The 10,437-nt window shown below is 41.9% G+C and overlaps 1 protein-coding gene across 1 annotated transcript; it reads right to left on the bottom strand.

Moving 5' to 3' along the window:
- Positions 1–7: 7 nt before the first annotated feature.
- LOC120859217 (antigen WC1.1-like) lies at positions 8–9,598 on the bottom strand (the record flags this gene model as incomplete). Its single annotated transcript, XM_040235401.1, has 3 exons — positions 8–186; positions 8,888–9,196; positions 9,290–9,598. Coding segments are annotated over 3 exons (797 nt in total), but the record flags the coding sequence as incomplete, so codon positions are not given.
- Positions 9,599–10,437: the final 839 nt, after the last annotated feature.

The following is a 10,437-nucleotide window of genomic DNA, read 5'->3' as shown; positions in this document are numbered from 1 at the left end:
GCGGAGCTGCCTGCTGTCTGAGGAGAGAGAAATGGGACAATGGGGCGGTGACCTGGGGAATGAGAAGGGTCTTCTGTCCTGTGGGACCCTCACCTGAGCAGTAGGGGGCGCTCTCCTCTGAGGCTGCAGACCCTGCTTGTTCAGACACAGAGTCATTGCACTGGGGCAGCACCTGGGTCTGGTTTCCTGAAAAAAGAGCGATGATTAGAGGGTTGGGAGGGTTGAAGAACAGGAAACTCAGTTAAGCAAAATAATTTTTAGGAGGGGAGGGGAGTTTGGGGGGAAATGGACACATGTATATGTATGGCTGAGTCCCTGCCTGTTCACCTGAAACTGTTAACAACATTGTTAATCGCCAAACCCAATACAAAGTAAAAAGTTCAAAATAAAAAAATAATAATAACGACCTAGTGATGGAGCTGAGATGAAAGCTGTAACGTACTGGTAAAGTTACCATAATCTTAGTGTTCCCTTTCTCTATGAACAGCCCTGGTCCTGACAATGCCACGATTCCTGTTTAAAGCCAAGCTTTGCCCTAAGAATGATTTAAATAAGTTGCTCTATCCTTAATCTACCCTAAATAGAAGAAGCAAAACAAAATCCTTTCTGAAGGATTTGCACCATTTTTTATCTGCAATGTTTGTGATTTTAAAAACACTTATATAAAAGAGATCTCATGGAAAACAAGAGGAAAAAGAAACATTAAAAACATTTTCCAGAGTATTTGGCTCTTAGAGTTATCTGACAGAGAGTTTATTTTGTTTATTTTTATTAATTTTTATTTGAGCATAATTGCTTTAGAACGTTGTGTTAGCTTCTGCTGTACAGCAAATTTAATACATTATTTATACATGTAAGGGTTTCCTAGGTGACTCAGTGGTAAAAAAAAATCTGCCTGCCAAATAGGAGACTGGGGTTCCATCCCTGGTTGGGAAGATCCTCTGGAGAAAGAAATGGCAACCCACTCCAGTGTTCTTGCCTGGGAAATCCTATGGACAAAGGAGTGTCACAGGCTACAGTCCATTGGGTCACAAAAGAGTCAGACGCAACTCAGCAACCAAACAGCAATGACACACACACACACACACATATATATATTCCCCACTTTTTTGGATTTTCTGCCTATTTAGATCACCACAGAGCACTGAATAGGGTTCCCTGTGCTATACAATAGGTTATCATTTATCTATTTTATGTGTACAGTTCAGTTGCTCAGTTGTGTCCGACTCTTTGTGACCCCATGAACCACAGCACGCCAGGCCTCCTTGTCCATCACCAACTCCCAGAGTCCACCCAAACCCATTTCCATCGATCGATGATGCCATCCAACCATCTCATCCTCTGTCGTCCCCTTCCCCTCCTGCCCTCAATCTTTCCCAGCATCAGTGTCTTTTCCAATGAGTCAGCTCTTTGCATCAGGTGGCCAAAGTACTGGAGTTTCAGCCTCAGCATCAGTCCTTCCAACGAACACCCAGGACTGATTTCTTTTAGGATGGACTGGTTGGACCTCTTTGCAGTCCAAGGGACTCTCAAGAGTCTTCTCCAGCACCACAGTTCAAAAGCATCAATTCTTTGGTGCTCAGCTTTCTTTATAGTCCAACTCTCACATCCATACATGACCGCAGGAAAAACCATAGCCTTGACTAGACAGATCTTTGTTGGCATAGTTTATGTGTGCGTGCATGCTAAGTCACTTCAGTCGTGTCTGACTCTGTGACACTGTGGATTGTAGCCCATCAGGCTCCATGTCTACAGGATTCTCCAGGCAATATCTATCAATAGTGTAGGGCTTCTGAGTCTGGTGGCTGAGGCAGTAAAGAATCTGCCTGGAAAGCAAGAGACCTGGGTTTGATCCTTGGGTTGGGAAGATCCCCTGGAGGAGGGTATTGGCAACGCACTTCACAGTTCTTTCCTGAAGAATCTGCGTGGGCTACAGACCATGGGGTTGCAAAGAGTCAGATGCAACTCAGCAACTAAGTTCACAGCACAGCACATCAATAGTGTATATACATCAATCTCAATGTCCCAATTCATCCCACTCCTCATTTCCCCTCTTAGTATCCATATGATGTTCTCCATGTTGGTGTCTCTATTTCTGCTTTGCAGTAAGTTCTTCTCTACCATTTTTCTAGATTCCACATATAAGTGATGTTATACAGTATTTGTTTTTCTCTTTCTGATTTACTTCATACTACATAAAACAATCCTATTTCAAATCCTAAAAGATGATGCTGTGAAGTGCTGCACGCCATATGCCAGCAAATTTGGAAAACTCAGCAGCGGCCACAGGACTGGAAAAGGTCAGTTTTCATTCCAATCCCAAATAAGACAATGCCAAAGAATGCTCAAACTACCTCACAATTGCACTCATCTCACTAGCAAAGTAATGCTCAAAATTCTCCAAGGCAGGCTTCAGCAACACATGAACTGTGAAATTCCAGATGTTCAAGCTGATTTTAGAAAAGGCAGAGGAATCAGAGATCAAATTGCCAACATCCGCTGGATCATCAAAAAAACAAGAGAGTTCCAGAAAAACATCTATTTCTGCTTTATTGGTTTTGCCAAAGCCTTTCACTGTGTGCATTACAATAAACTGTGGAAAATTCTAAAAGAGATGGGAATACCAGACCACCTGACCAGCCTCTTGATAAATCTGTATGCAGGTCAGGAAGCAACAGTTAGAACTGGACATGGAACAACAGACTGGCTCCAAACAAGAAAAGGAGTACCTCAAGGCTGTATATTCCTACCCTGCTTATTTAACTTATATGCAGAGTACATTATGAGAAACACTGGGCTGGATGAAGCACAGGCTGGAATGGCAAGATTGCTGGGAGAAATATCAATAACCTCAGATATGGAGATGATACCACCCTTATGGCAGAAAGTGAAAAACTAAAGAGCCTCTTGGTGAAAGTGAAAGAGGAGACTGAAAAAGTTGGCTTAAAGCTCAACATTCAGAAAACAAAGATCATTGTATCCAGTTCTATCACTTCATGGCAAATAGGTGGGGAAACAGTGGAAACAGTGGCTGACTTTAGTTTTTTGAGCTCCAAAATCACTGTAGATGGTGACTGCAGCCATGAAATTAAAAGACGCTTACTCCTTGGAAGAAAAGTTATGACCAACCTAGACAGCATACTAAAAAGCAGAGACATTACTTTGCCAACAAAGGTCTATCTAGTCAAGGCTATGGTTTTTCCAGTAGTCATGTATGAATGTGAGAGTTGGACTATAAAGAAAGCTGAGCACCAAAGAATTGATGCTTTTGAACTGTGGTGTTGGACAAGACTCTTGAGAGTCCCTTGGACTGCAAGGAGATTCAACCAGTCCATTCTAAAGGAAATCAGTCCTGAATGTTCATTGGAAGGACTGACGTTGAAGCTGAAGCTCCAGTACTTTGGCCACCTGATGTGAAGAACTGACTCATTGGGAAAGATTGAAGGCGAGAGGAGAAGGGGATGACGGAGGATGAAATGGTTAGATGGCATCACCAACTCAGTGAACATGAGTTTGCATAATCTCCGGGAGTTACTGATGGACAGGAAGACCTCTTGTGCTACAGTCAGCGGGGTCAAAAAGAGTCAGACATGACTGAGCGACTGAACTGAACTAAACTGAACATAACAATCTCTAGGTCTATCCATGTCTCTGCAAATTTCACAACATTATTCTTTTATGGTTGAGTAATATTCCATTTTATATATGTACAACATCTCTATCCATTCCTCCTGTGAGGGACATTTAGGTTGCTTCTGTGTCCTGGCTGTTGTAAATAGTGCTGCAGTGGACATTAGGATGAATGTGTCTTTTTGAATGATGGTTCTCTCCAGGTATGTGCCCAGGAGTGGGATTGCTGAGTCATACGACAGTTCTATTTTTAGTTTTTTGAGGAACCTCCATACTGATCTCCATAGTAGTTGTGCCAATTTGCATATCCATATGTAGGAGGATTCCCTTTCCTGCACATTCTCTCCAGCATTTATTGTTTCCAGATTTTTTAATGATAGACATTCTGACTGGTGTGAAGTAATACCTGACTGCAGTTTTGCATCTCTCTAGTAATTAGTGATGTTGAGCATCTTTTCATATATTTGTTAGCCATCTGTATGTCTGGAGAAATGTCTGTCTTTTTCCCATTTTTCAATTGGGTTGTTTGGTTTGTTGATATTGAGTTGTTTGTGCATCTTGAAGATTAGTCGCTTGTTAGTTGTTTTGTTTTCGTTGCAAATATTTTCTCCCATTCTGACAGTTGTCTTTTTGTTCTGTTTATGAGTTCCTTTACTGTGCAAAACCTTTTAAGTTTAATTGGGTCCTATTTGTTTATTTTTGTTTTTATTTTCTTTACTCTAGAAGGTTGATCAAAAAAGATCTTGTTGCAATTTATGTCAAAGAATCTTCTGCCTATGTTTTCCTCTAAGAGTTTTATAGTCTGACAGAGAATTTAAATAGCCATGATTAAAGTCCTCAAATAATTAATTAATAAGATGTGTGTCTTGGTAGAGAAATGATAACAAAAACAAATGAAAATTCTACAGCTGAAAAAGTTAACAGCTGAAATTAAGAACTAGAGAATGAGTCTATCAGCACATTAGATCAATATAAAGTAGAAATAGTAAAATGGAAGATGAGAGGATAAATATTCCTCTATATAGAAAAGCTGGTTACATGGTAAGTGCCTGGTTAACAATACTGTATAACAAAGTTTCCCCCCAAACTTAGCAGTTGAAGGATTTTTTTTTTCTTTTGAGCATAATTTCCTGGTCAGTAATTTGGGAAAGACTCAACTTGGCAGTTCTGTCTTTGGGGTCTCTCATGTGGTTGCACTTAGATGTTATCGGGGGCTGACATCTCTAAAGGTTTGATTGAACTGTGGTTATGTAAGGAAATTCCCTGAAGTATTTTTTTGTTGTTGGGGAGGGGGAGGGATAATGGAGCATCTTGTCTGCAACTTAATCCAGAAAGATTTTACATACTCAGAGGGAAAATGGGGCAGGAGAGGGACAAAGGAGGAGAGAGAGGGAAAGCTAGAGCAAGCCAGAGAAAGAGAGAGAAAACTAGAGTGAGAGAGAGAGGGAGAGAAAAGAAAGAGAGAAAGAAGGATGAAAGCAAAATACTAACCTAACATTTGGGGAATCCAGATAAAGTTCAGAGAGAATTCATTCCTAGAAAACCTTCACTAAAGGAAATACTAGTAACGTCAAACCCATAAAATGCCTAGGAGAAAACCTCGGTAAAGATGTGCAAAACATCTGAGAGAAATTCAAGACCTAGTTGAATGAAGGGATATATTCTGCCAATGAATTGGGAAACTCAATGTTTTCAAAATAAACCATTCTCTCATTTATATACAGATTAAAGCTAACCTCTATAAAATTCCCTGATGCTTTTGTGTATGTGTGTGAAACATGACAAGATGATTCAAAATTTATGTTGTTGTTCAGTCACTCAGTCATGTTTGACTCTTTGTAACCCCATGGACTGCAGCACACCAGGCTTCCCTATCCATCACCAACTCCCAGAGTTTACCCAAACTCATGTCCATTGAGTCAGTGATGCCATCCAACTATCTCATCTTCTGTTGTCCCCTTCTCCTCCTGCCTTCAATCTTTCCAAGCATCAGGGTCTTTTCTAATGAGTCAGCTCTTCACATCAGGTGGCAAAGTATTGGAGCTTCAGCTTAAAAATGTATACAAAATACAAACATCAAGAATGACAAAGGCAGTTAGGAAGAACAGCAACAACATAACTTCTTTAAATTAAAGTTACCCAGACTTAAACTATGTGTGCTTAGTCACTCCGTCATGTCTGATTCTTTGTGACCCAAGGGACTATAGCCTGCCAAGCTCCTTGCTCCATGGGGACACTCCAGGCAAGAATACTGGAGTGGGTTGCCATGCACTTCTCCAAGGGATCTTCCCAAACCAGGGATCAAACCCAGGTCTCCCGCCTTGCAGACAGATTCTTTACCATCTGAGCCACCAGGGAAGGTTCAAGATTTACTATAAAGTTACAATAATTAAGAAAATGTGGTACAGGTGCAAGGATAGACAAATGACACAGTGGAACAGAATAGAGAGTCTGAAAGAAGTACCCAGACAGATGTGCCCTTTCGTTTATCACAAAGGTGGCGCTGCAGTAGGGAATAGTCTTCCAGAAAAAGATTCTGAGTCAACTGGATGCCCATATGAAAACATGACACTTGACCCTTACGCTACACAGTTATCAGTCCTGGAAGCAGTGTATAATCATATGCAAAAGAAAAGTAATTACACTTCTGTGAGATACTCTCAGAGAACATTTTTGGGATTTTGGAGTAGACAAAGTTGTTTCTAGAAGGATTTAAGGAGCTCTATGGACTGGAACAATGGACTGGTTCAAAACTGAGACAGGAGTGCGTCAAGCCTGTTATTGTCACCCTGATTATTTAACTTCTATGCAGAGCACATCATGCGAAATGCCGGGATGGATGAAGCACAAGCTGGAGTCAAGATTGCTGGGAGACATATCAATAACCTCAGATATGCAGATGACACCACCCTTATGGCAGAAAGTGAACAGGAACTAAAGAGCCTCTTGATGAAGGTGAAAGAGGTGAGTGAAAACGTTGGCTTAAAACTCAACATTCAGAAAAGGAAAATCATGGCATCTGGTCCCATCACTTCATGGCAAATAGATGGGGAAACAATGAAAACAGTGACAGACTTTATTTTCTTGGACTCCAAAATCACTGCAAATGGTGACAGCAGCCATGAAATTAAAAGATGCTTGCTCCTTGGGGGAAAAGCTATGACAAACCTAGATAGCATGTTAAAAAGCAGAGACGTTACTTTGCTGACAAAGGCCCAAGAAAGCTATAGTTTTTCCAGTAGTTATGTATGGATGTGAGAGTTGGACCATAGAGAAAGCTGAGCACTGAAGAATTGATGCTTGTGAACTGTGGTGTTGGAGAAGACTTTTGAGAGTCCCTTGGACTTCAAGGATATTAAACCAGTCAATCCTAAAGGAAATCAGTCCTAAATATTCATTGGAAGGACTGATGCTGAAGTTGAAGCTCTACTACTTTGGCCACATGATGGGAAGAACTGACTCATTGGAAAAGACCCTGAAGCTAAAAATACTGAAGGCAGGAGAAGAAGGAGATGACAGAGGATGACATGATTGGGTGATATCACCAACTCAATGGATATGAGCTTGGGCAAGCTGCAGGAGATGATGAAGGACAGGGAAGCTTGATGTGCTGTGGTCCATGGGGTTGCAAAGAGTCGGACATGACTGAGTGGCTGAACTGACTGACTGAAGGAGCACACATGTACAGTAAAAAAGGTGAATGAATTAACTTAAGATTAGTAACTTGGCTCATTGAAGTACACCATACCATTGAGAAAATAAAAATGTAAGACAGAATTAAATGCACAAAAAATGTAATAAATATTTTTTCCAAAAGTCATCATCATGGTAATTTGCACCATTGTGTTTGTAATAGTCAAAACCTGGCAACAAACTCAAATCTCTGCCACAAGTTGAATGGATCAATGCAGGGTCATGTGATCATTCAAAGGAATACTCTATAGTAATAAAAATGAATACAGTGTTGCCATAAACAACATCACGAGTGAATTTCAAACACAGTTTGAAATCAAAAAAATTAGACATGAAAGAAAACATTCTGTATGGTTATACATAAAGTTCAAAAACTGAGAAAATATTCTATGCCAGTACAAGTCTTAGGTAAAGCAGTCTTCCCTGGAGAGGAGGACACAGCTATTGGGAGCAATAGTGATTCTGTGGTTATGTGAATGTTCTCTTTGTAGGTCTGGGTTGGGGAATATGACCTAGGTATACACTTATTGTTTGCACTTTGTTCTTTATTATATCCTTAAATAATAATGTTTCATAAAAATATTAGTCATCCAAGCATTTCTTTCCCTGACATAGCACTTCTTAACATTTCTTAGCACTTCTTTCCCCTGAAAAAATGAGTGAACAATGAGAATGCTATGGAGCAGGACCTTACAGAGCCTTCTCAGGACAGACCACCCTCATGTCCTCCACCTGCTTCTGTCTGTAGAAAAGCCTTAGCCAAAGAATAAATTTAATCACAGAAATGAAAAAATTTCAGAAACAAAGGAAAACAGTCAAATAGGACAAAATAATGATAGTTTAACCCTAAACAAAGTCAAGGATGTTTAGTTCCTCCTCATGGCTATAGCTAACATTCTGAGCCATATCCTTTGAGCTGTTTTGCAGATGCTGAGATCCCAACCAGGTGGTGGAAGTAAATTACATGATGACCAGACTAGTGGGGTGCCATTTCCTTCTCCAGGGGATCTTCCCAACCCAGGGATCAAATCTGAGTCTCTTGCATTGCAGGCAGGTTCTTTACCATCTGCGCCAACAGGGAAGCCCATAATCTTCATCTTACACAATTCCAAGATCGGCCTCAAGGAAATGGGAACAGACCAGCACTAGAACTGGTGATTAACTGTATTTCAAACAATAAAGATGACACTGATCAGACCATTCCAAGATGATTGTTGGAGCTAGCTGTGCTATTCTGCAGGTAACCTGTCCCCTACCTCCACCTGTGCACTCCTGAAATTCCCGTTTAAAAACTCTTGTCCCTGATGAGCAAGGGGGAGCTGGTTCTTTGGTACATTAGTTGTCTGTCTCCTCAGAAATGCTGGTTTTCTCAATAATGCTATCATTAAATTTACCCCACGCTTGTCTCTCGGTGTTGGATTCTTGAGTAATAATAGAGTAAACCTGAGTTCAATAATTTCACTACAGAATATCTTCCTTTTAAAGCCTGTTTTCCATTACTCTCTGCTCTGGGGAAATTTCACTCCAGGAGCATCCTAAGTATAGTAGCCCTTCTCTCTCTTACCTGAGCAGATCACAGAGGCCGTGTTGCCACGGGAACAGTCAGGACCACCCAGGGCAGTCCAAGGGCATTTCCACAGAAAGGACTCAGTCCCTGAGCAGTGAAATCGGGCTTTCCAGAGTTGATCACTGCCTTCTGCTCCATTTGGGGTGGAGATGGCGACTCCACAGCCGAGCTGATGACAGACAACATTGGCATTGGCCAGACTCCAGTGGGAGGCACACAGAGCTCTCCATTGTCCAGAAATGTTCATTTCCACCTGCCCCTCACACTGAGAGGTGCCATTTGTTATGAGCCGGACATCTGTGTACACTGATAGAAAAAAACAGGATTTCAGCACAATCTTATTTCTTGTTTAGCTTGAAGTGAGTGCACACGGAGGTTAAGTCCTGATATCCATCTCACCTGAACAGACAACCTGAACAGCTCCACTGTGCTGACACGTGCCCCCTGGACAGGGCACTCGGGGGCACCACCAGAGCTCAGGCTCCTCCCCCTCACACCTGAACTCTTCAGCCCAGACCCGGTCATCAGACTCTCTGAAGGGTACTTTTCCCAGGACAGACACAGGCTTGCCACACCCCAGCTCTGAACAGATGACCTGGGCAGTGGGGAGTGTGAAGTTCCCATCAGACACTGGGATCCAGGCTTCTCCAGAATGCACTTCTACTCGCCCTGAGCAGGGTCCATCCTCTCCAACCAGATGCACAAATCCTGAGAAACAGAGAACAACAAACCCAGTGAGTGTTCATGAACCTGGCTGGACAATTGCAGACAACATCTCACAGGCAATGGTGTGAAAGCTTTTGTTTCCAACAGTGGAATAAGAGGGGATAAGAAGAGAGAATTTGACTCTCATTGCCAAACTGCATTTTCATGAGCAAGTTTCTGAAGAGATATCCAGAGGATTGAAGGATCAGTTCGGAATGGCTGAATCCTGAGAATATATAATGGTTAGGAATGTTAGTTCCTATCTAGGGCATGGAAACTACAGTGCCCAAAGAAACTGCACAGTGGTAGACATTCAAACATGGATACAGAGCTGAACTGAGACTGAAAAAGGTCCATGGGATTCAAGAGGTTAGAGGCCTAAGAGCCAGAGAAGTTTAGAAGTTTAGAGGACCATCCTGAGATTTCTGGGGATAAATTTCTGGCCAGTTTTCTCTCAGAGCCAATATTCAAGTCACTGAGGACAGGGAAAATCAGCCGGGCTGGATCTGAGTCCAGGTATTATAATCTAATTGTGAAAGAAGTTGTCCACAGGTAAGTTTCAGTTCAGTTCACTTCAGTTCAGTCAATCAGTCGTGTCCAACTCTTTGCGATCCCATGATCGCAGCACACCAGGCCTCCCTGTCTATCACCAACTCACAGAGTTCACTCAGACTCATGTCCACAGAGTCAATGATGCCATCCAGCCATCTCATCCTCTGTCATCTCCTTCTCCTCCTGCCCCCAATCCCTCCCAGCATCAGAGTCTTTTCCAATGAGTGAACTCTTCGCATGAGGTGGCCAAAGTACTGGAGTTTCAGCTTTAGCATCATTCCTTCCAAAGA

This window comes from Oryx dammah, unplaced genomic scaffold, assembly GCF_014754425.2.
Source record: "Oryx dammah isolate SB20612 unplaced genomic scaffold, SCBI_Odam_1.1 HiC_scaffold_258, whole genome shotgun sequence".
In the NCBI taxonomy this organism is placed as follows: Eukaryota; Metazoa; Chordata; class Mammalia; order Artiodactyla; family Bovidae; genus Oryx; species Oryx dammah.
Note: the sequence above shows the minus strand (reverse complement) of the source record. Positions and strands in the feature narration are given on the sequence as shown.